The 27,812-nt window shown below is 35.6% G+C and overlaps 5 protein-coding genes across 5 annotated transcripts; 4 read left to right on the top strand and 1 right to left on the bottom strand.

Moving 5' to 3' along the window:
* The first annotated feature begins 3,265 nt into the window (after window positions 1-3,265).
* Window positions 3,266-5,086, top strand: LOC130990978 (uncharacterized). The gene is made up of 3 exons (XM_057915187.1): window positions 3,266-3,446; window positions 4,537-4,633; window positions 4,738-5,086. The coding sequence occupies exons 1-3, from the start codon at window positions 3,266-3,268 to the stop codon at window positions 5,084-5,086; spliced, it is 627 nt and encodes a 208-aa protein (XP_057771170.1).
* Window positions 5,087-9,647: 4,561 nt separating this feature from the next.
* Window positions 9,648-10,238, top strand: LOC130989695 (60S ribosomal protein L39-3). The gene is made up of 2 exons (XM_057913761.1): window positions 9,648-9,804; window positions 9,921-10,238. Exons 1-2 carry the CDS (start codon window positions 9,802-9,804, stop codon window positions 10,071-10,073), a joined length of 156 nt encoding a protein of 51 aa, XP_057769744.1. The 5' UTR covers window positions 9,648-9,801; the 3' UTR covers window positions 10,074-10,238.
* A 3,788-nt stretch (window positions 10,239-14,026) lies between these two features.
* LOC130990977 (uncharacterized) lies at window positions 14,027-15,862 on the top strand. The gene is made up of 2 exons (XM_057915186.1): window positions 14,027-15,439; window positions 15,533-15,862. The coding sequence occupies exons 1-2, from the start codon at window positions 14,027-14,029 to the stop codon at window positions 15,860-15,862; spliced, it is 1,743 nt and encodes a 580-aa protein (XP_057771169.1).
* A 3,565-nt stretch (window positions 15,863-19,427) lies between these two features.
* LOC130989693 (60S ribosomal protein L39-3) lies at window positions 19,428-20,008 on the top strand. The gene is made up of 2 exons (XM_057913760.1): window positions 19,428-19,583; window positions 19,687-20,008. The coding sequence occupies exons 1-2, from the start codon at window positions 19,581-19,583 to the stop codon at window positions 19,837-19,839; spliced, it is 156 nt and encodes a 51-aa protein (XP_057769743.1). The 5' UTR covers window positions 19,428-19,580; the 3' UTR covers window positions 19,840-20,008.
* A 2,372-nt stretch (window positions 20,009-22,380) lies between these two features.
* Window positions 22,381-25,844, bottom strand: LOC130989692 (putative methylesterase 11, chloroplastic). The gene is made up of 5 exons (XM_057913759.1): window positions 25,282-25,844; window positions 23,957-24,193; window positions 23,450-23,593; window positions 23,176-23,307; window positions 22,381-22,863 (listed from the first exon to the last, which is right to left on the bottom strand). Exons 1-5 carry the CDS (start codon window positions 25,624-25,626, stop codon window positions 22,591-22,593), a joined length of 1,131 nt encoding a protein of 376 aa, XP_057769742.1. The 5' UTR covers window positions 25,627-25,844; the 3' UTR covers window positions 22,381-22,590.
* Between the last annotated feature and the right edge of the window lie 1,968 nt (window positions 25,845-27,812).

Raw genomic sequence — 27,812 nt, 5'->3', positions numbered from 1 at the left:
TATCTAAAACCTTGACCTCCCACAACAGGTGAAGGACCCCAAACATCAGAATGAACAAGAGAAAATATGGAGTTCACTTGTGTGTCATTAGGCTTAAAAGATTTTCGGTGGCTTTTAGCTAAAACACAAGTTTCACAAGATAAAGTCTCATTATTTTTTATTAATTTAGGAAATAAAAGCTTAAGATACCCCATGGATGGATGCCCTAACCGACGGTGCCAAAGCCAGGCTTCTCGGTCAGCAGTTCCGTGAGCCAGCATCACCTTGCCTTGTTGAGCTATCTCATCCACATAGTACAATCCATCCCGCTCAGTGCCACGCCCAATAATCTCCCCCGTCCCGATATCCTGAAGAAAACAGAAGTGGGGATGCATTATCATGGTACAATTGAGCTCTTTTGTAACATGACTAATAGACAACAGTTTATGAGAAAGAGATGGAACATATAGACAATTTGAGAGACGAAGAGTTTTTGAAATTTCTATAGTTCCGGCTCCTTCAACATGAGTTAAATCACCACTAGCAGTTTGAACATGTGTTCGGTGGGATGTTGATGACTTAATAATATCAGTTTTATCAAAGGTCATCGTATCAGTAGCTCCACAATCAAAAATCCACCCTTCCTCTCTATTTCTATTATCACACGAGGTTTGATATGCAGCGGAAAAATTTAGGGAATTTCTACATAATTGAGGAGTGATTTTAGTATTATGTAGAAGATTGGGGTGTTTTTGTAATTTTTGAAAACTTAGGGTGGCAGTTTGCATAAGATGGGGTAAGTTCTGCAATTTAATAAAACCTCGGGGTAGCTTTCGTATTTTATTGGAACTTAGGGGGGCAACTTTTAAAAGGTGGGGTATCTTTTGCAAATAAAGAGAAGAATGAGGGTTTAGTGTGAAAACACCAAACCCTATACCTAATTTCCTTCCTCTCACTTTTCCCCTCCCTTCTCCATCCGTCTCCCTCTCACACTTCTCCCCTCCCTTCTGCCCGGCCGGGGACGTCGGATCCGCGACCACCACGCTCACGCTGCCGCACTTCACCGATGAGGACTGAGCTGTCAGGAGCACCACCCAAGCGCCGGCGCTCCTGCCCACGCCGCATATGGCGTCCACGGTGGAGAAACCTCCCGGGCCGGCGGAGGCGATCAGGAGGTCCGGCGGCGCGATGGGAGGAGTGGTCATGTCGAATACGCAGTGGGTCATTAGCCCTTCGCGCCCCACGCCGTACACCGTGATTTTCCCACCGCGCTTCCACGCCGCCCAGATTTCCTCCACCACTGTGCTGAGGGCCGGTGGGGAGGAGGTGGGGCTCGCAAAGACGGATGATTGTATGACCGCTGATTCGGAAGCCTCGACTTTAGCCATTCAACTCAACTGTCTTTCTCTTTCTGACATTTTTTTTTTCTTTTGTTGCCTTGATTGTTTTGAGGTATTTTGGAACCGTGATGAATGATTTATGAGTTCCCAGAATCATGCCTGCTCTGATACCATGTTAAAATATCATATCGTCATAGTAAGAGAGAATGATAGATGGAATTGTGTTTCTTGTATTTCTTATCATTTCTGAAGAATACAATCATCATTTATAATGTATTACATTTCTAAAGTCATACCAGGATCCCTATGATTAAGGGATCCGTGGTAAATATTTGACTGATAAATAAATGCACCGCTGCTCCTCTTTCTGACTTTTGCTGTTGCTAATCTTGACTTCTGTAGAATGATAATCTTGACTTTTGTAGTGTTATTTTCAACAGAAACGGCGGCGGGAGCAGAGAGTGGTCACTCTCTTGGAGTGAGAATCGATCCCCAGACTCGACTTCGTGCTGGAGGTGAAGAGATGGGCCGGCCACCGGCCACCGCGGAGGCTAATTTTTTTTTTCTTTTTTTAATAAGAGAAAAATAAAATAAAAATTACTCCCTCAATCAATAATCTAAGTCGATCTATTTTTTTATACGATTATCTAGGTTAATAAAATTACTAAAAACTATGTGAAAACTCACTCAAAAAAAAGATAAAATTTAAATGAAATCTTTCAAAAGTTAATACAGTTTTAAGTTAAATGCTTTTAAAAATGATGGATTATATTGAGTTAAAATTCACTAAAAAGGATATGTATATTTATAATCATAAAATATTTACCTAAATTTATTTTTCTAATTAAAATCATTAATTAGAGTTGTATGCACAGCGTCTGTTTTTCTTGCTGCCTTTCATAATCATTTCTTTACTTTAATGTAATATAGATTAAAATATTTTAAATAGGATGAGAATTTAAACTACTTAATTTGATAAGTTAACTACACCCTTATAATTAACATTATAAATCTACTCAAAGTAATACTATGAAGTATCATTCTTACCTTTAATGTCTCAATCATGTTTGTACTTTTTCAACATATTTTTTACACCTCTTACACCAGCCACAACGGTGACTTTCATTCAAGGTCATGCAAATAAGACAAAACTCTTGGCAATTAAAAATAAATGGAAAGTCACGCAGCATGACCTGGGAGTTTTGCCGCCCCAGGTCACCCCTCCCTCCTTTTATCTCATTTTGCCACATGTCTTATTCTGATTGGTGTATTATATATTATAAATCTATGATAGATAAAAAATTTATAATGATTTTCCTTTATAAAAAATATATTAAAATTATATTAAATTTTTTATTATTTTTAGCTCTATAAATATAACTTAATTTCAGTAGATTTTCACACATAAACCAAACCTCTCTCTTTCTTCATTTCACATTTCGTTAAATTTTTTCCTCACAGATTTGTTTCCATTTTAAGTTATAGCTCCAAATCATCCCAATTATTTTTATCCAAATTTTCAAAATCATCAAAATTCTCAAGGTTATCCTAACCCTCAAGATTCTGCAAAATTTTCATCTTATCTGACTCCTCATTTTTTTTTCCAAATTTCGAAAATCAATCAAAATTTCAATTTTATGAATCTCAATTTTCTCCAAATCTAAGTCGGATTCTTACATCTCAAAGAATTTTCACACCAAAAAATGTCTCCCGTAATTTTGTTTATGGGTGTTCAACGCCCAAACAAAAATCAGAAAGGGGCAAAAAATGTAGCTTGGTATGTGAAAGAAGATGTAGTCCTTATGTCATCTTGAATCTATGCTAGCGAAGATAGCGTTCGAGGAAAAAATCAAAAGGGGGAATCGCTTTGGGCACGTGTTCATAAATTGTATCACGACATTCAAGTAGAAAATCCGAATGAGCTCAACGAACGAAACATTGAATCGATGAAAGGTCGCTGGAAACGTCTTAATGAAAATGGAAACAAATGGGTTGCTGCTTGCAGGGAAGCAAACGCTCGAAGAAAGAGTGGGATAAGCGACAACGATGTTGAGAAAGAAGCTCATTCCATTTACGAAGCAGGTGGAAGCGAGTTTCTAGACTTGGTTGTATTCAATGAAGTTATGAGTAAACATCCCAAGTGGAATGTGCATGATACCACACATGTTTTTCGTTGTTAAAGTGAAGATGTTGATGACCAGCAAAGTGGTGGCTGTTCGAAAAGATCAAAGACTTCGGAAGATGGGGTATTTTCTATCTCTTCTAATCCAGAAACTCCAACATCTAAACAGTCAACTGCGACTCGTCCCATTGGTAGAGATAAGACAAAAAGGAAAGGAAAAGGTAAGGTCTCACAATATGAATCTACTTATGAATCTGCTATTGCTGCAGAAATTCGTGCAATGAGACTCACTATAGATGCCGAAGCTGAGTTAATAAAGACTCGAATCGAACTAGAGCGCGAGAAGTTGCAAAGAAACGCAATAAAGATGAAAGAAAAAATGTTACTTTAATTGTTGTCGAAAGAGCACTTATCTCCAGAAGACGAAGAGATGAAACTTCAACTAATTAAAATTGTGTTTGGAAGTGAATGTATTTTAATCATGTACTTTCTATGTAATTTTAGTTTATGTACTTTTTATTTGTGTGCTTTCTATTTGTGGGATTTTAGTTTTGGCAAATTGTATTATGTACCCATTTTATGTTTAATTAATGAAGAAATGTATTTCATCTAAAATTGAATAGCATTAGATCCGTTTAGCTTCTCAAAGCATTTAGCCAATTCTGACAAAGCATTTGTCCAATTCACATGCATTTGTCATAATCATATGTCTTTGTCTAATACTGACATAACATTATTTCCAATTCATATGCATATGTCATTTTTGACATACTAGATCACATGCAACCGTATCAATTCAAATCTAGCTATCTTATCCCCCATCTTAATATGTATTCTATAAATGTCAGATGAAACATATCTCAATAAAACACTAAACTTTCACTCTTTGCTCAAGTACACATTTACCCTATTATTTTCTCATTTATCATACAAATATGTTTGTCAATGAAAACTCTTCAGTTGATTCAGACTCAAGTTCTGATGTTTCCCATTCCAACGAACTTGATGAATGGAAAGAACGAGTTTATCAACAAAATTGTCAATTTGATAACATCATCCAGATTATGATCCTAAACAATCATAATCTGATTGCAGGACATCAAATTTCAACAACCAACAGGAGATATTGTGATATGGAACGCGAGTTTGGTGCAGAGCGTTTGATCAACGACTACTTTAGTGACAACCCAACGTATACGCCAGAGCTCTTCCGACGGAGATTTCGCATGCAGAAATTGCTATATCCATTCGAATAATGGAAGCTGTTACTGCTAATGATAAGTTTTTTCAACATAGACGAGATGCCACCGACAGAGTAGGTCTTTCATCATTGCAGAAATGTACTGGAGCCATGCGAGTGTTGGTGTATGGGACATCTTCCGATGTTGTCGATGAGTATTTACGAATGAGTTCATCTTCGACAAGAGATGCTTTAGTCCATTTTATGGAAGGTGTTATTTCTTGCTTCGGTGGTACGTATCTCAGAAGGTTTAATGAACAAGATTTGGCAAGGCTGCTCTACGTTGGAGAACAACGTGGTTTCCCAGGCATGATTGACAATATTAATGCTTGGGCCGGTCAATATACAAGGAGAAGTGGAACACCAACGATCATTTTGAAAGTTGTTACTTCATACGACTTGTAGATATGGCATGCGTTCTTTGGAACACAAAGTTCGTGTAATGCTATCAATGTTCTCCATCGATCTCCTATTTTTAATGATGTCTTAGAAAGTCGAGCACCAAAGCTTAATTACGTAGTGAATGGTCGTCATTATGATAGGGCATATTATATAACCGATGGTATATACCCTTCATAGGCTGTATTTGTCAAGTCAATTACTTCCCCACAGATCCGCAAACACAAGTTGTTCGCTCAACACTAAGAGAATGTCCGAAAAGATGTTGAGCGAGCATTTGAAGTTCTACAAGCTCGATTTGCATTTCTACGATTCCCATGTCTTGTTTGGGACAAAGTTTTGATGGGAAAAATTATGATGGCTTGTATCATCATGCATACTATGATAGTCGATGATAAACGAGATACCTATCAAAATTATTATGATCCAACAGAATTTTTTTTTATGGATACACCTACAAGAGTACAAACAGAAGATGATGAACATTTCCGCTATTTTACTGAACATATTGCGAGCTTGTCTGCTTATATGACTAATAGAGATCAACTTCGCAATAGAGAAGCTCATAGGACTCTTCAAGGTGATTTGATTGAGCACATATGGGAAAAATTTGGCACTGACAATTAAATATGTAATTTGCATTTTCTAGTTGTATTTTTAAGTTTCACGTATTGTACTTTGATATATTTAATTTCAGTTATGTGTTTAATTCTTGTAATCTTCCTTTGTGATTGAGTTAAATATCAATTATAATATATGACAATGTTTAATTATAATATGATTACAATTTTTTTAATATTTATTTTATTTTATTAAATATAATAAATAAATATTTAATTTGAATTTATATTTTATTTTAAATATTAGATAATTTAAAAATAAAGTGAAAGGAAAAAAATATGTAGGTTGAGTTGGTGTCACCATTGAGAGTAAAAATTATATTAGGTTGTGGGTTGTATAGGTGGATGAGAGATAAATGAATATTTTATTAAAAAATGGAGTAAAGTTGGGTTGGATGAGTGTCACGACTGTGGGTAGTCTTACACATTTGAGTGAAAAAGTGTATTTAATGTCAAAGTCAAGCACAAATTAACAGGATTTTATTACTTTATGAATTTATTTTTTTAGAACCTAAATTCACGGGTACAATCCTTTTTTTTTCTAGATACTACTTTGTTTGTTACACGGCTACAAACATGTACTCCCTCCGTCCCAATATTGTTGGCTACATTTCCTTTTTGGTGTGTCGCATTATTTATGACCACTTTCTAAAATAAGCAATAATTTAACTTAATTAGAGCTATTAATTAAGTTACTAATTAAACCCTAAATCATGTTTAAAATAAACACACACGCACACCATATTCACACACAAACACACGCAGCAGCCGTTTCACCCTTCTCTCTTCTTTTCCGGCGGAATGCCACCCCCATGGTCGCCGCCGCTTCTCGCCCTCCGGCCGCCGCCGCCTCCTCTCGCATCTCCCTATGTCTGCGCCGCGACCCCATTGTCGCCGCCTCTCTGGTCTGCAATCAAAGTTATCTCCCGCAGCAATTCCAGCCACGACGCCGCCGCCTCCTTCGGTACAGAGATCCCTATTTCTTGCGTCGCTGGAGTTTGTAATCGTAATTAGGGTTTTGAACTAAGTGAATTGGTAGTTTTTTAGAAGGATGATAGTGATTTGGGAGATCCCTATTTCTTGCGCCGCCACCAATGGTTATTTTCCTCTGCATCTTCTTGAATCGGTTGTCATACTTTGTGCAGATTTGATTTGCAATTTGCAATTTGGGATATGCAATTTGGTGTTTATTTTTCAGTTTTTGGGTGTGTGATTTTGGGGTCCGCTTTTCAATTTTTGTGTGTGCGATTTTGGGCTCTGTTTTTCAGTTTTTGGGTGTGTGATTTGGGTGTCTGGTTTGGAGGAGAAATAGAGGGGCGATTCAGGAGGGTGAAGGCGGGATGGTTGCGCATAGCGAGGGAGAGATTCAGAGGGGCAAAGAGGCGATGGTTGCACCTTGTGAGTGTCTGATTTTGGGGTCGTCGATGTCGTCGGCGGTGTCGCTGTTGCCGGAGAAGAAGGTGAGAAGAAGAAGTAGCGCAGAGAAGAAAAAGCAGCTCCGGATTTCCACCTTTTTTCCCCCTTAATTAACTTATTAATTTTGGTGGGCCACACTCAATTAAAACATAACACTCAATTTCTTAATATTCGTGCCGAAAAGAATGTGACCAACAATATTGGGACGGAGGGAGTAATATTTTGACCCAAAATTCACGACTACAATATCATATTATATTATAAGATTATATCCATTTACAATACAAACAAAATTGACCACTTTATTGACAAGCGAGATTAAAGAGAGGAATTTGACATATAGTGGGAATTGGAGAGAGAATAGCTAGGGCTTTAGGTTAAATAATGGTGTTGTCGATGGTTACAAACACACTATTTTTTTAAAAAAAGTTTTGGTTGCTCTCACGGCTACAAACACAAAAGAGAAAAATAAAGGTAAAATGAACCAAGTAAATTGGTGACAGTGTGAATTTGATGGCTAGAGACAATCATGTGGTAAGTTACAGCTATGGCTTCTTCTTCAAACCAAGTAAGAATTCAACTTTTTAACATCATTATTATCTTATGAATTTGTCGTTCGTTGAATTTGAGCATAATTTATTTATTTTAAGCATGTTTTATTTAAATAAATTGCTTTGGATAGCAAAAAATGAATATACGAATTTAGGAAAATATCGAGAGATATTGAAAAACAAGTTGTCGATAATCAAGTTGTTTGCATCATTAGTCGGCGTTAATTTTAACGACGGCTCATGGGGTAAACGGCCTAATTATTATCGTGGTGATGGATCCACATGTGTTGCTTATGGCGACGGGTGGATTTGACGGTGTCGGTGACGTCAAAGGCGTTGAAGGTGTGGCACGACAGCCGCCACCGCGAACGTTGCTTTATGTGGAAGAGCTCCGCCTCAGCGAAGGAGGCGCGACGACGCACGTAGGAGGGGAGAAAAGGGAGAGAAGGAGATGGGGAGAGCGTGGGTTGTGACTGAACATTAGGGTTTGATGAGAGAAAAGATTAACTTATACTACTCCCTCCGTCCGCCAAGATTATGTAAAAATTACTATATTTGGCGTCCGCCAAAATTATGCCACTTTCCTTTTATGGCAATGGTCCCACCATCCTCTTTAATATTTTATTCTTACTAACACTCTTTATTTACAAAAAACCCCACTCAAAATTCAATTTCAACCACACATCTCATAAAGTGGTGGGACCCTTTCTCCACTACATCAAAATCATCACCAATTTTATTAAATCCCGTGCCCAAGCAATTTTACATAATTTTGGCGGACGGAGGGAGTACTATATTTTTGACACCGAATCCACTTCACGGGTTGATTGAGGTGATATTTGGTCTCACAAGAGAATTTGAGATTGAATATTATGTAACAACAATATTTCATTATTTTTTATATATTTAATCAGATTTTGGAATAATTGATTCTTAGTTTGGAGTGATATATTTTAGTCGAATCTTCAATTAAATTTTTTATAAAGATTTTTTTTTTCATAAATCTTTTGACTCAAAGAATTAGCCCGAAACTCCATAATTTAAAGCTAGGATTGAACATTTATAAGCTTAAAAGAAAAAAAAATCGAACAATTCTAAAATTTAAATGAATTGGCTTAATTGACATCCTTAAATACAACAACACAACTATAAGCGCTAAATTCAAAGTTTTTTGTTTTTAATAAATAGCTACAAAAGGTTACTTCATGTGTCTATGAAAATATGTCCTAAGGTTTCTCAAAAAAAAAAGTACTCCCTCTGTCCCGCTCTAAATATCTCATTTTTTTGCACGAAAAATAAGAAGTGTGTATAAAGTAGATAAAGTGAGTTGATGAAAATTATTTAAATATCAAGTATTGCCAAAAAAGGAAATGAGACATTTAGAGTGGGACAACTCAAAATAGAAAATGAGACATTTGGAATGGGACAGAGGGAGTATGTCCTAAGGGAGTGAGACACAATTTTTTCAAAAAAAATTGATATTGTTTATTTAGTGAAAGGAGAAAGAGATTCATAATTAAGAAAAGTGAAAAAAAATTAATTAAATTAGTATAAATTATTACTAAAATAACAAATTAGAACATTTTTTCATGAACATAAAAAAAAATTATCACTGCTCAGATTTCACCATTATTTGAATTTTACTATTACCTCCGTGCCACGAGTCTTGAGTCATTTTCTTTTTTCGGCAGTCCCACGAATCTTGAGTCATTTCCTTGTATGATTTCTTTTGGGTACGGAGATTAAGAAACATGTAGAAAGTAGATAAAATTGGTTGGCGAAAATTATTTAAATATTAGGTATAAAGATAGAGGATAGTGCCATAAAGGGAATGAGACACTACTAATGAGACAACCCAAAAAGAAAAGTGGGACACTATTAATGGGACGGAGGGAATATTTTTTTAATTCCGGTGCCCAAAAAAATTGATTTAAGATTCGCGGGATGAAGGAAGTATTATTTTATTTGCAATTTCCAATTAGCTAAACAATAAAAATAATAATAAAATTAATGGTCCATATATATCGAAATAGAAACGAGGGTTTCTACATAGCTGCCGCTCACAGGACGCCCCTGCCGCCGCCGTTGCAAACCCTAGAAGAACAGACCTCGCAGCAGCCGTCGGGAATCGACCATGGTTCGGATTTCTCTTTCCCTCCATCTCTCTCTTGCTCTCTCCTTATTTCACGTATAACTTTTCCTATTGAAACTGCATTCTCTCGCTAATTATTAGTGTAATTATTGAATTGGCAGCCGTCTCACAAGACCTTCATGATAAAGAAGAAGCTGGCGAAGAAACAGAGGCAAAACAGGCCCATCCCCTACTGGATCCGGATGCGTACCGACAACACCATCCGCTACAACGCCAAGCGCCGCCACTGGCGCCGCACCAAGCTCGGCTTCTAGATGTGGTCGGCTTCTTTTTGTTCTTCCCTATCATGCCATGTTTTCTTTCGCTTAGGATCCACTGACTCTTATTGCTGAATTACATAATCGATGCGATGATGATAATTATGATGTATGATTTATGTTGAGATTTGTGAATTCTATACGAAGCTCGATTTGGAATTAGGTTATTTCTCTTATTTATTTTTGATATTTTTTTGGGCTCGTTCGTTATTGTTATGCTGTGGATGGATTAGGGAAAATGCGTTGGTGACTTCTTTAATGCCTTGTCTGTCAGTTGGAATTCATCTTTGTTGTTGTGGGTTATTATGCAATGCTGTTTTGGTCGTGTTATGTTTGGTGGATTCAATATGCGATGTGCTTAGTTGACGAATAGGCTCGTATAATTCAATATCTATGAATGCATTTCTTATACTGTTGAGCTTGCATATGAAATTTTGAGTTTGAGATTATAACTATAGAGAGAAAACTGAGGAACTTATTAGGTGGAGCTTATTTTTGCAGTTTATAAGTTGTTTAGGAGTTTATTTTGTCAAATACTTTTCAAGTGCTTATAAGCAATTAAACAAGCTTATAAGTTATTTTAAGGAGCTAATAAGCTTAGTCAAACACCCTCTTAACTGTTAATCTTCTATAGTTGAGAAGAGATGGATAGAACCAGCACCATTTCTTTTACTGGAAGATTTTAATTTCAAGAAATGGTGCTGCTAAATACATCTAGTGCTAGAGTTAGGGTTTTTGGTGGTTTTCTTTCTGCTGCTTGTCTAGTAAGTTTGGTATCTCTCTACACCTTTCTTTTAACAAAGTCTCAGCCAAATGTGGCTGCTTCTCGGAAAATTTCCTATGTAAACGATATAGATTTGTAGATAGCAATGGTGTTTGATAGCAAAAATGTTGAAAATGTGTTGTAGAAGTTGCAGGGACTTGATTTTATTGTGAATTCGTTTAACTAAGTTATTTGTGTTTTGATGCCAGGAAGTTATTTATAATAGGCCTTATGAAAAGAATTTTGTGTCTTCACTTTTCAAGGGACTAATCCTATATAACACAAGTTCTTTATTAAGTAGTAAAGCTAATAATAATACACGGATTTAGTCTTTGCCCATGGTATTTAAAGGCTTTGGTCATGGGTTTGCCTTCTATGCATTCACAGTTTTATGTTGCATATGATTTTCAGCTGATGTTTAGATATCGATGGAATCTGCAAATTATTTAGCTTCCGTTGGTATTATTATTGTTATTATTATTGCATCATGATTTAGCATCCAAATTCGAGTGTGCATGTATAATAACTTCACATATTTGGCTGTTAATGTTGACATGGTTACTTAAATTATACTCCTATTCTGTTGTGATTTTTGTTTCTGGGTGGTGAATTCTAAAAATTGCTTAAATGTTAGTTTTCACTCTCAACAGCCGTAGGATTACGTATTGGCTATAGCGATTTCATTAATTTATCTTCAGAAAAAAATAAATCAACAATTAATTTTTTCGCCAATTTAATAACAATTTTGTGATTATAATAAATAATTGAAGGCAATTTGTATATAAAAGAATTGTAAGTGCTCAACTGTTTATTTCACTCAATTATGTTCAATATTTTCGCACATTTAAAAGGTTCCCCTAAATTTTAGACTATTCTTTATTTTATTAATAAAGATAAACGATTTTATATGTTGTATATTAAACCCCCCCCCCTCCCTTTAAGTATATAATATTACGTCTTTATTATTTCTGTTGAATTATTGATAGTTTATTTTTTGTATTTATAAATTATATTTAATATTTATATTTGGTGCAGTAATTGAAAAATATCACTTAATTTTTATTGTGAATAGGCGAAAGTACCCACTTTTATAACTTGTCTTACAAAAGTACCCACCCAAGCCAAAGTCCAAAAAGTCAAAGCCGACATGTTTGGTTTTTTGGAAAAGCAGACCTGACATGCTTCGGTTTTTGTAAAATGTCTAACTCACGTCAATTTCACAAGTTAAAAATGTGATGAAGAGACAATAATTGCCCAACTCACGTCACTTTCACAATCTAATGTATACTGTATGTTTGAAAATTTATAAAAAAATTAGCTTACGTTTGCGTTATAAAAACATTAGTAAGAGGACTAAAAATTTCACTATTATGTATATTATGCAACAAAAAAATATTCAGAAACCAATGAAACAATTAGCCGCCGGAAATTCATAGCCGTGAACAGTAGCCGGCGGTCAAAAATATACACGGCTACTGGTCAGCGGCTATGAACTTCCGGCGGCTAATTACTCCATGTGTTTCATAATATTTTTTTGTTGCATAATATACATAATAGTGAATTTTTGAGCCCTCTTAGTAATATTATATTATAACACGAATACCTTAATTTAGAGTTTTTATTTAAATTTTTAATTTTATTTTTTTTATATTACAAGAAGTATACATTGATGTCAAATATGAGAGATACTGAATCTGCAAAAAATTGGATTATAGTGGGGTAAAAATACTCACTTTATGCATGATTTGATTGAACACAAAATAATACAGTAAACACATAAAATAATAGGCTATTTTTGAAGAAAACACTTGAAACTCCTGAAATGTAAACAAAAAAATATTTGAGCTCTAAAAAAACAATTAGCCGCCGGAAATTCATAGCCGTGAACAGTAGCCGGCGGTCCAAAATATACACGGCTACTGGTCAGCGGCTATGAACTTCCGGCGGCTAATTACTCCATTTGTTTCATAATATTTTTTTGTTGCATAATATACATAATAGTGAATTGTTGAGCCCTCTTAGTAATATTATATTATAACACGAATACCTTAATTTAGAGTTTTTATTTAAATTTTTAATTTTATTTTTTTTATGTTAGAAGAAGTATACATTGATGTCAAATATGAGAGATACTGAATCTGCAAAAAATTGGATTATAGTGGGGTAATAATACTCACTTTATGCATGATTTGATTGAACACAAAATAATACAGTAAACACATAAAATAATAGGCTATTTTTGAAGAAAACACTTGAAACTCATGAAATGTAACCAAAAAAATATTTGAGCTCTAAAAAAACAATTAGCCGCCATAAATGCAAAGCCGGTCGTACTAGCCGTGTGAAAATTTTCACACACGGCTAGTGAATCTGGCTACGATTTTGTGGCGGCTAATATTTTTTTTGGGAGCAAAAAATCATTTTGAAGTAATACATATGGTTGTAAAATTTTTTACCTTGTTATGAATGTTTGAAAGTAACATAGGTATCCCTTTTTGTGTATTTCTATTTATTTGTTAATGTTTTAGTCAAAAAAGTACATGTCCACATGAAATAAGAGATAAGGTGACTGCACAAATTTGGATTGTAATGAGGCTTTAATGCTCACTTTCTGCATGCATTTGATTGCACATTGAATAATAGATTGAAGTGTACTGAATGAATGAACAATACATTTCACGTGAATTTGTACAAAGGAATCTAATATTAGTCTATAATGGCTACATTTGTGAATGAGAAAACATAAACCCAAATACTCGTAGAAAGAGCATTCAGTTAAAAAATTGAGAAATTGAAACCCTCAAAGATTTGAGAAGTGGTTTGTGCGATAGTTGGTGCAATTGGTGTTCAAATTCTACTTGAAGAGGTGATTTTCTCATATATTGTTTGTGTAATTAATAGTTTGAATGTTTTATGTTATATTTATGAGAATTTTTAAAGTGTTTATGCATATTTTAATACTACATTTTATGTGTTTTTATAGATGGAATTCGTTAGATACATATATGTGAGATACAACGGACTCGTCGATGGTATACACTATGTTGGTGGGGCTACATAGGTCCTTCCCCTCGTCAACGAAACTATTGAGAGCCTGATGTGCAGCGTTAACAATATTATGAGGACGCATTCGTTGAGCTCGAGCTACCAATTGTATTATTTGGCGACCAATCTATTTGGTAGGGAGATGAAATGTGGCTTGGCCACAGACGATGACGTGGAAGCCTTGTTGGCAACTGCCGACTATCCCATGGTGTACGTTGAGCACTACAACGGTCCGATTGTAGAAGAAGCCTACATCTCTACTTTTAATTTTGCTGAACCTTCGGGACACGTAGATGAAGCACAATGCAGTCAGTATGAGACATCGTATTATCATCATACGTCGTTTCATGGTGTCCAGAGCTCGCCTCCACGACAATATTTTACATGGGATGGACAACCGCTAGACGAATCTGCATGGAATCAAACCGAAAGGCTTAATGAAGTATGTGGGAGATTGAACGATGTGCGGACAGATGATGAACCTGAGCACGAAGCTGAAGGCTCGGTTGCATCAGGAGACGATGATGATTCTGATGACGAAGAATTTGACCCTGCGCTCGAGGTGGGCACTGCTTCTGATGCCTCTGAGGATTTATTAGACGACGATCTAATCGATTTCACGGAGACCGAGCGAGCAGGTTGGATCCGACAAAGTACAACACGTGACGGAGATCCGACAGTCGAGACCGGTGATCTAACTAATTGGTTAGTTCCCTTGATTCCAGTGGACGCCTCGGCTTCGCTGGTTGCTCGCGAGAGTGACCCTTCTAGAGTTGATGATCTGCAGAAGAATTCTTTTTACAACAGCAAAGACGACCTGATCATTGCTGTTGGTTTGTGGAACATGAAGCGAGGCACTGAGACAAAAGTTGTCCGCTCAGATCCGGGACGAGTCTATTTCTCGTGCAAGCACTCTGACAACTGCAATTTCGATCTTCGTGCGTCTAGTCACGGCCGAGGGATGTGGAGAGTGCATAAGTTGAAAGAGCATTCATGCGAAGGGGACTTGCGCACAACTAAAAAAATCAAGGCGCACTCGAAGGTGGTGGCAGCGTTTGTGGCAAACAGAATACGCGATGATGGAGAGGTCATTAAGCCGAAATCCATCATGGCTGAGTTAGTACGCGATTTCGGCATCAAAATCAAATATGATGTCGCGCTGCGTGCAAGAAATCTCGGGATGAATATGATATACGGTCGAGTTGATGATTCGTTCCTCCTGCTCCCAAGATATCTGTATGCCCTGAAGGAAGCGAATCCTGGCACCTTATATGATTTGGAAGTAGATGTAGACTGCCGGTTCAAACATTTGTTTGTTGCTCTGTGGGCTTCCATCTCACCTTTCTACTTTCACCTTCGACCAGTGATTGTGGTTGACGGCACACACCTGGAGGACAAAAATAGTGGCATTTTGTTTGTCGCCGTGACAAAAGACGGAAACGAGGCAGTTTTTCCCTTGGCGATCGGTGTCGGTCCGATCGAGAATGATGAGTCGTGGAAGTGGTTTATGTCACATCTGAGAGGTGCTTGCGGCGAGCCCGATAACTTACTTATTGTATCTGATGCGCATGTCTCCATCGCTAATGCTGTGAAGAGCGAGTTTCCAAATGCTACTCACGGTATTTGCTACTACCACTTGTTGAACAAGATGAAGGGTTACGGGCCCGGTGTTGCTGAGCTTTTCCGCCAAGCTGCATACGCCTACGAGCAATCAGATTACACGCGTGCAATGTCAGCCATGGCTGCTCTGAAGCCAAAGGCGTACGAGAAGTTGTTGCGCGTAGGCCCGGAGAAGTGGGCACGATCACAATGTCCTGTGTCTCGTTACAGTTTCCTTACATCCAATGCCGCCGAGAGTTTTAATGCACGTTTGCCCGGATCCCAATCCAACAAATGTCCAAAGCAACCCTGCCTGAATGTATTGACCAGTGCGTCGCCCCCAATTTCCCTCAGTCGCTCGGGTACCCGGGACAAATAACTGGTCTTGTAGTAAGAACTGATCTGCGTCCCGGGGCGATTTATTGTTTTGGGCCTCCGATAACCGATCTATTCAATACCAAAAATATATCAATTAAAAAGCCAAAATATAATTACCAAAATATAATTAATTAAGAAAAATAACACAAAATTTAATAATAACATAAGTAATTCAACCAAATAGAATTATTATTATTATTAATAATTCACGAAAATAATTATGTACATGTAGAGGATCTTCTCGTTAGTTTCAATTTATGCACTATCCAATTCAATTCTTTGGTTGTGTATTTTATTTAAATTATTGAAATGATTTTAAAATTAAACTAAATCAATTTATATACAAAGTAATTCACAAATAACATAACTAATTCAACCAAAATGACTACAACAAAATAACATAAGTAATTCACGAAAATAATTAATTATTTTCGTCCCAATAATTAAACAAAATGACTACAACAAAATAACTACAACCAAAATGACTACAACAAAATAACTACCCAATTCACGAACCCAATTCACGAACACAAGTAATTCGAATTAAACAATTTCACCAAAATAATTCACGAACCCAATTCACGAATTTAAAATCAACGAAATAGGATACTTACTTGATTTGAAGAAGAAACCATGGTGTATGCCTTCGGACGTTGAAAAAATCGTGAATGCTCTCCTTCAAGTTCAAAAAAAATGATTCTCATTCAAACATGGACAAACAAGAAAACAAAGCAAAAAAAAAAAATCATTCCAATTTACCTTCGGTTTGGAATGCTCTCCTCTTTCTCAAAAATTTACCCGATGCTCTTTCTCCTCTCTCTCTCTTTCTCGGCTGCCTCTCTCTCTCACTCTCTCTCAAAAAATAAACTGATGCCGTGAATTCAAAATGGAATGCGGCTAGGTTAAAAGTTCTAATTCTTATACATGTAAATGGGTTTCTTGGTCAAACAAGCCTTAAATTGCCTTGTGAATTTGAGATACAGCCGTGTATATCCCCCCAATAAAGCTTCCGCGATTCTCGCCTATCTGTATAGCCGTATGAATTGTCCAATCACCCTTTAAGCTTATAATTAAAAAAAAAAATAGGTTTTCGTGTATAAATAGAAGAAATAGTAGTAAATTAAGGGTAAAAAATACGAATATTATATAAAATGATATGAAAAATTATTTTAAAGACATTTAATAACTTACCCGCCACAAACGTGTAGCCGTCCGCTATAGCCGTGAGTAGTTTCTTACCCACGGCTACGGCAGCCGGCTACATATTTCTGGCGGGTACTTGGTGTTATGGTGTATTATGTTTCATTGATTCATAATATATGATTTTTAAATTTTTTTATCCATCATATGCTATTATTTTATGTGTTACAATATTAATTCATATTCCAATCAAATAAACTAAATAAATTTAGACTTATTGAGTTTATTTTGTCAATCTCCTTCTCGTGAATTTACTGCAAAGAAGAAATAGACCCTATAAAGCTGCATTGTAGCCGTATGAATTGTCCAATCACCCTTTAAGCTTATAATTTAAAAAAAAATTAAGTTTTCGTGTATAAATAGAAGAAATAGTAGTAAATTAAGGGTAAAAAATACGAACATTATATAAAGTGATATGAAAAATTATTTTAAAGACATTTAATAACTTACCCGCCAGTACTTAGTAGCCGTCCGCTGTAGCCGTGAGTAGTTTCTTACCCACGGCTACGTCAGCCGGCTACATATTTCTGGCGGGTACTGGGTTGTAAGGTGTATTATGATTCATTGATTCATAATATATGATTTTTTAATTTTTTTATCGACTATTTGCTATTATTTTATGTGTTACAATATTAATTCATATTCAATTATATAAATTTAGACTTATTGAGTTTATTTTGTCAATCTCCTTCTCGTGAATTTACTGCAAAGAGATTGCCCCCTATAAAGCTGCATTATACCCGTGAATTGTCCAATCACCCTTTAAGTTTATAATAATAATAAAAATTAGGTCTGTTTAAAAATTTTAAATCAAGAGTAGAATTTTTTTTTAAAGCTAATTAAGTATTTACCCGCCTGTTAATCCTAGCCGGTCAGAGTAGCCGCTGGGATCCATTTCCAGCCGGCTACGTCTAACGGCTACGATTAACAGGCGGGTAATTGTTGTATTAGCTTAAAAAAAAAACTTGTTTCATAATACGCTTCATTTAATTTTTTTCAACTTTCTTATACATGTTTAATAACATGAAAACCTGTCTTTATTTTTTCGAACTTAAGGCATTTAGGGTTACAAATAATGACGTAAGTTAGCAAATAATGCCATTTCCTCAGATTTAGAGTCATATTTAACTACCTCTCTTACACTTTTCTTACACAATTGTGTAAGAACTTTTACGGAAAACGATGCAAACCTATCACCATCAATTGCAAAGTGGGTAGTTTTATAAGACATCTTATATGAGTGGGTAATTTTGTAAGATAACTAACCAAAGTGGGCACTTTAAATTCCGTCCCTAATTTTTATGAACGTAGTGTATCATATGGAAAGCTGTACTAGTTAAAGAAAATGACTTTGAATTTTGGATATTTGTTTCTACATTTTTCGGGCAAAATGTCATTCCTATTATAATTACTTAATACAATTACTTGTTCCCCAAAGAGAATTAATACAATAAATTATAAATTTGACATTGCCCGCTTTGCCCTTGCAGTACATTTTCAAACTTAATACTCCCTCTGTCCCATGAAGCAAGAACAAGTTTTCTTTTTGGTCTGTCCCACGAAATAAGACCAGTTTCTAAAAATAAGAAAAAATTTACTCTTTATTCACCTTTTTACTTTTTCACCTACCACACTTAACTCTTGCTTCATGGAACAGATGAAATAATATAAATATTTGGTATTTTAAATTTTTATATACTGTAAAAATAGTGCTAAAATATGTCAAATAGATGCATTACTGCATTACAAATACAACTCCTACATGCCTACAAGGCTACAATCAAAGTACTCCCTTCGTTTTTCATATTTATGTGAATTTTTGTTATACCTCTTGGCCATCGCCGCCGCACCTGCTCTCACCTCTCAACCTCTCGCTTTGCTCTCTCTTCTCAAGTTGACAGAACACACACACTGAGAACTCACACAATCAGACGTCAGTGTCTTTCTCAAACATCCGGCTTATAACAGCGGTTGGGCCGCTGCCGTCATCTCTCTCTATCCCCTCCACATCAACCATTTCCCATTTACGCATAGATCATAACAGAGTCGAGCCTTAATTCCCAGATCCCCAATTTGATAGTTTAACCTAATTTGATCCTAACAAAAATGAATTTAATCTATTTTGATCTTATAAATAACAAATCAGGTAAAACGGCGTCGTTTATAGTAAATGTGTAATAACGTCATTTCAATCGTTGTTTGACATGTCAATGTCATCTATTAGGTAACTTATAAATTGTCATGTCAGCTTGTAATTTTGGAATTTAAGGAAAGTGTGAAAAAATTGAATGAATCATTAAATAATTAAATTGATGAAATTACAAACAAAAAATAAAATTAATAAAAAGGTTAGAAATCGGCCCAAAGTTCATACGTTTTAATGTAGTAATTATTAAATCTACATTCATATTGAACAAAAACGAGGGTTTATATATTGTTGCCGCTCTTCACAGGACGCCACTGCCGCCGTTGCAAACCCTAGAGGAGTTGAGCTCGCAGCAGCCGTCGGGACTTCAACCATGGTTCGGATCCATCTCTCTTTCTCTCTCCATGTTTTCCATCTAATTTTTTTCTGTTGTAAATGTATTCTCTCGCTAATTATTTGTGTAATTATCGAACGAGCAGCCGTCGCACAAGACCTTCATGATAAAGAAGAAGCTGGCGAAGAAACAGAGACAGAACAGGCCTATCCCCTACTGGATCCGGATGCGTACCGACAACACCATCCGCTACAACGCCAAGCGCCGCCACTGGCGCCGCACCAAGCTCGGCTTCTAGATGTGGTCGGCTTCTTTTTTGTTCTTTTCCAATGATGTCACTTTTGTTGTCTCGCTTAGCAGCTGATGGCTCGTTTTGCTGAATTACATAATCTGTATAATGATTATACTTCTGATGTATGACTGTTGTTTGGTTTTTTGATTGCTATAGAAAGCTCAATTTGGAATTAGGTCATTTCTCTTTTTTTTTTTTCAGTATTTATTTTTTGGGCTCCTTTATGGTTATGTTGTAGATGGATTGGGGAAAATGATCTGGAAAAGTTCATCATTGTTTGTTTTGGATTGTTATGCAATGGTGTTTTGTGTAGATGGTTTAGATAGTAGAATGCAATGTATATGAATAACTGTCAAGGCTTTAATTCCCAGCAGTTTGAATGCACTACTAGATTTCTTATATTTAAACTCAGGTATTTGATTTGGTTGTTAATCTGTTATGATTAAGAGTTGGGTGGAACTAGCACCATTTCTTTTATTGCTGATTTGAATCTCAAGAGATGGTAGTAAAACTCTAAAACTTGGAGTTGGGGATTGGGATTGTATTATTTCTGATGCTTGTCTCATGAGTCATGGGTTTGGTGCATCTCTACACCTTTCAATTAACAAAAGTTTCTGCCAAATATGGTTGCTTCTTTAGTAAATTTTGCGAGTTTGTGTACACATTTGGAGCTTTAGATAACAAAAATGTGCTGTAGAAGATGCAGAGACTTGATTTTATTTTAAATTCAATTGAACTAAGTTATTTGTATTTTCATGTCTTGAAGTTATTCATATTTTGATACCTTAGAAAAGGACTAATTCTATGTAACACAATTTGTTTGTTCGAAGTGTTCTTTGCAACACGAGTTGTTTGTTCGGTAAAAGCTTGAACACGTGACCAGTAGTTAATAATCTTTCTTAGTGATACTAAAAAATACTACAAGGATTTTGTCCATGTTGCATATGGATTTCAATTAAAGGCTTTGGTTATTGGTTTGCCTCTTGTGCATTTATAGTTTTATGTTCCATATGGTTTTTCTCTACATGTAGATGGAATCTGCAATATGGTTGTCAGCTGACAACTATTCGATGTGATTTAGCATCCAAATTTGAGATCAAGTGTATATTGATTTTACATTATCTCACTCACTTGCACTCCTAGTTCTATTGAAATTCTTGGTTTTGGTTTTCTGGGTGAAGGAGTACCGAGACATTGCTGAAATGGCCGTTTAGAAACAAGATGCATGTGCCCATCAACTTCTCAAAAATGATAAAGAAATAAGATGCAATTAACCTCTATACATCTGTAAAGTGTTCCTAGATCATCCAAGTTTGTGTTTCTGATCATAGTGCTCGTTTGGTTCAAGTAGAGAAATGGAAAAGGAATGGAATCAAATAAAGGAGTGGAACGGTAACAATAACCATTACTTTTATCGAGTGTTTGGTTTAGCAATGGAAATGAGTCATTAGGAAGGAATTTCCTTTCTTTTGTTTCTCCTCTGTTTTGAGGGTTAATAAATTGGGTGATTGTGTTACTCTCAAGTAAGGGTAATGATTAACTCATTACACAAACCAAACAACAAGTAATGGATTCAATTAATTGAATCCCTTTCCAACCTCTAAAAACACCTAACCAAACGTGGGCATAGTCTGAAACATCATGTTAGTACTGTTGTCTCGATTAAGGAAACCCCCAACAAACTGAAACATCATGTTAGTACTGCTGTCTCGATTAAGGAAACCCCCAACAAACTTCATTTGCCAGTTCTGCCATTCCTATAGCACTAAATCTCTATGTATTATGTATATGGGTATATAAATTTTAGTCGAATTGGCCGGCTCTCTTGCTGTCACATAATTTCAAAGGGGATATCACCAATTCACCACGGATTGCCCAACTTCACAGACGTCTGTGTAGAGGGAGGGGTGTGTAAATGAGATGCAAAAGAGTAATGACCACTTCAGGACTGATTTGTTTCCCATTAACTTGGGGCAAGGCCTATAATACTGTAACTTTAACACTAAACACTGAGCAAAGAGAAAAAGAATATTCCAAAATACATATATATATATATATATATATATAAATTTATTGTAAGAAATTAATTGTAATTAACTTATAATAATAATAATATCTGATTATTGCAACGCAACGCTATTTATTAGAGTTGGAGCGAAATGCTTATTTTGAAGCGCCCAAAGCCAATTTGAAAAAGCATTAGAGATGGCTTAAGCTCGAGTCAAGTATTGAAAAAATTCAGTACTCGATTAAAACCGACTACGAGTTCATGAGTTGAGATTTATCAAGTTTCTTCGAATCAAATTTTGAGTGGTTCGCAAATTACCTTAGCTTACACCTTTTCTTAGGAGGTAGTAATACATTTGTCGTATGTCTTTTTATTACAAGAATGCACAATTCAAAATTATTATTCTAAGGGCAAAAACCAACTAGATGTCTTTTCCAAATCCTCTTTATGAACATTACTCAATTCCAAAACTAAATTATCCCATCTATTCAATATGTTTGTTTTATTTAACTATTTGAGAAAATATCAGATATGAATGATTTGATGATAAGAAAGAATAGTAAAATCTAAACTAAAATAGATGAATTTCAGTATCAGCTCAAATGACAATGACAAGCAAATTATCTCCAACAGCATCTCTGATGCCAATTACAAACTCAGGACGCCTAAACTGTCTACCACAATATTTGGATGATGTGAGTACAACTGCACCAAGCAGGGCTACTTAAACGTGGTACTGAAATAATAGTTCAAGGAATTCTAGATATTTCAACTAAATGCTTATGCAGGGCTTGAGGCTTGGAAAAAAATGGTGAGTGATCAGCACCTTTAAGACGAAAGACATGCTCCGGGGGACTTTTGTTTATCATGTTTTCCTGTACAGAAATGGGAATAGCATTGTCTTCTAAGGTTTCAATATAAAACCTTCTCACAGACCCATGGTTCGTCTCTGAAAGAGAGAGCTTCTCCAGAACAGGCAAAAAGGGGATCGGCCTCATCGAGACAGATGCCAAAGCAACATCCTGTAGTAGGAATTTGAATAATGAATCAGCTAGGCATTAGTGTCTACATACAGATGGATATGCAAACAAGGCAGGTGAAGAGCTAATAGTCTACAATTAATTGACTATGCATGTTGTTATAACTTCTAGTCTCTCGAGACGACACACAAAAGTTATGTTTATTTATTTTACTTTTTTTAGAAGCTACTACAACATGCTAAAAACTGAAGATCTGTTTTTGTAATTATTCTGCAAAGTTATTTCGGACTTTTGCCATCACCTTTCGATCTTTAAGAAATCATTTCACTTTTAGCTGTTAAGAGGACACAATACCTTGGTCGGACTCTGGTTAAATAGCAAGTCCCTCAAAATAGATTTGTCGAAATCAATAGCAGTTGGAGGTTGATCACTTCCATTGGCGTAAAGAAAAACCTGAGCCTGTCGCATCAACTCATTTGACTCAACCTGAAATTGCAAACATGTTTCAATTCCATCACGACACATACAAGATATCTAAAACCAAATCGAAATAACAAATCATCATTTAGTAAGAAGCCATTTTCAAGGTATAAAATCCATCTAAAAATCAGTCACTTAGAAAACCAACCTTATCAGAGAATATATCTAGGGCACTTTGCCCACTTGTCAACATAGCTGCAGCAAGAAAAATTGCTTTTGAAACTTTAGTAGGAAACAACTCCATTGCATAGGATATACATGTACCACCAAAATCATGACCAACTAAAATCACCTGCATGTATCAACGACTTAAATGAGACCACCAAAATGATTTATACTAGACTTAAACATTAAATGAGACCAGCAAAATCATTCATACGAGAATTAACAAGCTCATGAGCAAGGTCATATTTGATCCTTAAATAAGAATTCAAAACAATTATTAGAAGATCTAAAAATATGGAAAATATGAAAATAACATAAAAGGATCTAGAACAATTGGAAACAATTACTAGAAGATCTGAAATATGGAAATATGGATGGAAAACACCAAAGGATCGAGAACAATTAGAAACAATTACTCGAAAATCTGAAATATAGATTAGTTAATGCAATCAAATAAGACAATAACACCAAAGTATCCAGAACAATTAACCTTCTCCTTATCATTAAGCTTTTCCATCAACTCTGTCAGTGGCTTCACGTATTGCGAGAGACTTTTGATATTGTTTGTATCAAATGAATGAATACCAGAACCAGTAAGATCTACTGCTGTGACTTTGTATCCACCTTCTTCTAGTAGAGCAATAGTTTTATACCAACACCAAGCACCAAAACCACCTCCATGAACAAGTACAAAATGGTTAGTCTCTAGGTTGTCAAGCTTGATATCCTGCCAATTAGAAAACAAATTAAACAACAACTCATACAATTGGAAAAAGGAAGCAGAAATAAATTAATACAATCAGTACAATTTAAGAGGAAAATCAGTATATGCAGAAAGAGAGATCTTAGAACAAAGAATGTGTTGTGGTTAGTTTGAAATAAGAATATGTTGTGGTTAATTTTCTATGATACAAAAGGCTTATCTTTTATCTTGCAAAACAAAGAAGCTAATACAATAAGATGTGAAATTTTCATAAAGGTCAAGAACTCTCATTCCCATTTTACAGAAACAGAGAAGAAATCTGAAACGTCAAGAACTATCATTACCATCTTACAGAAACAGAGAGAAGAAATCTGAAACGTCAAGAACTATCATTCGAAGAAATCTGAAACGGGAATACTCAAAATAAGCACTTATGCAGCCAACATACTGAACTATTACTAGAGTCAGAGGAAGAATGTAGGAAAGTAACCAACTTCAAGTACTTAATTTGACATAACATAATTATGTTGAATAGAATATAATTATTAAAACAAACATGAACAATCTTTTTATTTGATAAGATTTGGAGCTCACATTATAATTATATTGAATAGAATATAATTAATTAAAACAAACATGAACAATCTTTTTACTATTTGATAAGATTTGGAGCTCACTTGGACCCGGTTAACTTAAAATAATAAGTGTGAGCATAAATGAAGTGTTTGGTTCTCTGTTAAAAGCTCATTCAAGTCGAGTCATTTAATGATAAAATAAGAGATAGATACAAATTTTAAGTTCAATAATAAATTCACACCAAACTAAAAGGATTTTGGTTTTTCCTTTATGTTTGCTCCACTTAACCCTGTTCTCCATTATCCACCAATATTAGTTTAACAAATTTAAGCAACACAAACTCCAATAAAGCTCACACCTACGCAAAGAGCAATCATAAATGAAACACATCTCAAAATCTCTGTAATTAACAACAAGCGCTCAGGCTAAACATCATAACAACAGACATAGTTATTCGTGTAAAAAGAAGATTTAATAATACTATATTTAATAACAGCAATAAATTCTGCTAATAATAGCCAAATTTCTAAAATTACCTGATTAACAAGCTGATGAGGCTGAAGCAGGGGATCAGTGAGCGAGCGCGCTCTGGAGCTGGAGCTCCGAGGCAAGGCCTGATTCCTCTTGGAATTCCCGTTCGGATACCTCAACGACGCCGACCTATCGAACGGCGCCGTTCCGCCTCCGTTCTGCAGCTGCTGCTGGAACAGAATCGCCGCCGCCAGCGCCCGCTCGTGAATCAAGTTCTCCTCCTTCCTCGAAGACCGAATCCTCGCCCACCGATTGCTCCCGGCGCCGCCGTCCGCCGCCGGGTTCGTGACTCGCCTGGAGCCTCTCCTCTTCGGCGGCGATCTGTCGCCGCGGGAGAAACACATCCCCATAGTTGGATCGTTTCAGAATTCGACGGCGGCTCCTACTGGATCATCATCGCATGCAAGTAGATGGATACCGCCGTGGAAACCTATGCGGATATGCGCGCGACCGAATCTATGGATTGGATACGCAGGTTGAGAGATATTGGGAAACGGAATTGGCACTTCGGTGAATGCGGAAGATGACGAAAGAGGGAAAGGAAAGCAGCTTTCACATACAAAGAAAGCTCTCAAGGGGGGCGGGGTTAGGGGTTAAGAACGTGGGTATCACTATTCTTTTTATTTGCAAATTGGCCCCTGTAGTTTCTGGGTTTTCGACATTTGGAGTCCAAATTTGATGTCCTAATTATCAATTGTTTATTTGCCAAAAAAAAAAAAATCATTTTTTTTTAAATCTATTTATTTTGTGTTACATGAAAATGATAAGAATACAATGGTGTTTAGATCGATGAGCTCAATCTATGTCAATTTGTAAGATACTTCATCTGTCTCATTAGGCTTGTCTCATTAATTTCTTTTGTGCACAATTATTAAGGAGAATTAAATTAGTGTAGTAAAAGTGTGTAAAAGTGTGAGACCATGATATTTGTAATGTAAAACCATTGCCAAATATAGAAACAAGACAAGATCAATGAGACAACCTAAAAAAAAAACATGAAGAGACCAATGGGACGGAGGGTGTAAAAGTTTAGAATTTAGGTGATTTTGCATTTAAAATGCAAGCACTTCAGTGTGTTCGATCTGACAGTGTACGCGGATCGAATAGATCTATATCCAATTTAGACTTTGCCTCGTAAATTATGTGGGTCAATTTGGTCTGGATCGAGATCCAAATTTAAACTAATGACTCATTATATAAAAGTGATACTAGTTTTTATTAATAAAAATAATTTTGTGTTGTAAATAAAAGTAACACTTCCTATGCTATTTTTTAAAATAACAGTTAAAAAGTGATTATTCTTATAAAAAAAAGGTGATAGTTCTTACGAATAAAACTAAATGTTCCTATAAACGAAAGTAACGGTGTTCCTAATCAAAGTGATACAGTACTTTTTATGATAAAAGGTGACATGTATAAAAATACTAATTATTTTTAATAAAAAGATGTCAATATTGATGAATGAAAATAACCATTTCCACATAAATAATTAAATAGATCAAATTCAAATAGAGTTTCGGATCGAATCGAGATCAAATCCGACTCACACACACAGCACACAAGGGTGCGTCTCTTTAAAAATCTTTAAAAGTTAGAATGGCGATTTGATTTACCAATTCGTGTGTGTGTCAAAGATTTTTATTTCTTGTTCGTCATCACATGAATTGTTTCTATCAAATTTGTAAGGAGATATATTATATACATTGTTAACAAAGATGGTGTGACATCAAATCAATAAATTTTAATGTTACTCCCTCCGTCCCTGAAATAAGTTCCTCTTTTTCCTTTTTGGGACGTCCCTCAAATAAGTTCCTCTTTTTTCTTTCCATTTTTGGACAACTACCCCACCACTAATAATACTTTATTTATTCTTACTTTACACTTTTTCACCACTCCCAATACTAATTATAACACTTTTTCACCTTTTCATCACTCCCAATACTAATTATAACATATTTTTTTCCACTATCAATACACTTTACCACTTTTCCTTAAAACCCGTGCCGTCCCCAAAGAGGAATTTATTTTGGGGACGGAGGGAGTATAAGATAATTTAGATAGCACTATGTGTGTACATGTGACGTGACATAAAGATACAAGAAATTACTTGTATTCAATTTGAACACGGTACATGTATTTTTTTTTTTTTTTTTTTTTTGTGAGGCCAATAAACAATGTTCAACATGAAAAATTAATATATTTGCCATGCCAATATTTTTTTGAGCTGTATTGGCATGTCAATATTACCACGGAATTAGGTAATTTGGAAAAGGACGTAGTAGTTCGAGAATTAATATTCAGGTGTTTTGAGTCAAAAAGGGTAAAAAAGCGAAATAAACACACCATCACGTTTACACATTTTTTTCACCATGAAAGCTATGATTTGAATTAACACGATATGGATCCTGTGTCTATCTGCCATAGTTGACTATACTGAAATAAAAATTAATTATCATTAAACGTGAATGATATAGGAAGATGCCTTCCTCATCTAGGGATTTGTAATCAATTAACAAATTGTTCAAAGTAGACCCAC

Source organism: Salvia miltiorrhiza, chromosome 6 (genome assembly GCF_028751815.1).
Source record: "Salvia miltiorrhiza cultivar Shanhuang (shh) chromosome 6, IMPLAD_Smil_shh, whole genome shotgun sequence".
NCBI lineage: Eukaryota > Viridiplantae > Streptophyta > Magnoliopsida > Lamiales > Lamiaceae > Salvia > Salvia miltiorrhiza.
This window is presented reverse-complemented; position numbering and strand designations above follow the sequence as displayed.

What these genes read in the sequence shown, in the direction of transcription:
- LOC130990978 (XM_057915187.1), top strand. Translation starts at nt 3,266, where the DNA reads ATGAAAGGTCGCTGGAAACGTCTTAATGAAAATGGAAACAAATGGGTT. An exon ending in TGTATTCAATGAAGTTATGA is followed by an intron (nt 3,447 to 4,536) that starts GTAAACATCCCA and finishes ATCTGATTGCAG; the next exon opens with GACATCAAATTTCAACAACC. An exon ending in TACTTTAGTGACAACCCAAC is followed by an intron (nt 4,634 to 4,737) that starts GTATACGCCAGA and finishes TTTTCAACATAG; the next exon opens with ACGAGATGCCACCGACAGAG.
- LOC130990977 (XM_057915186.1), top strand. Translation starts at nt 14,027, where the DNA reads ATGAAATGTGGCTTGGCCACAGACGATGACGTGGAAGCCTTGTTGGCA. An exon ending in AGCCCGATAACTTACTTATT is followed by an intron (nt 15,440 to 15,532) that starts GTATCTGATGCG and finishes TTGTTGAACAAG; the next exon opens with ATGAAGGGTTACGGGCCCGG.
- LOC130989692 (XM_057913759.1), bottom strand. Translation starts at nt 25,626, where the DNA reads ATGGGGATGTGTTTCTCCCGCGGCGACAGATCGCCGCCGAAGAGGAGA. An exon ending in CTCATCAGCTTGTTAATCAG is followed by an intron (nt 24,194 to 25,281) that starts GTAATTTTAGAA and finishes TCTAATTGGCAG; the next exon opens with GATATCAAGCTTGACAACCT. An exon ending in TTAACCAGAGTCCGACCAAG is followed by an intron (nt 22,864 to 23,175) that starts GTATTGTGTCCT and finishes TTCCTACTACAG; the next exon opens with GATGTTGCTTTGGCATCTGT.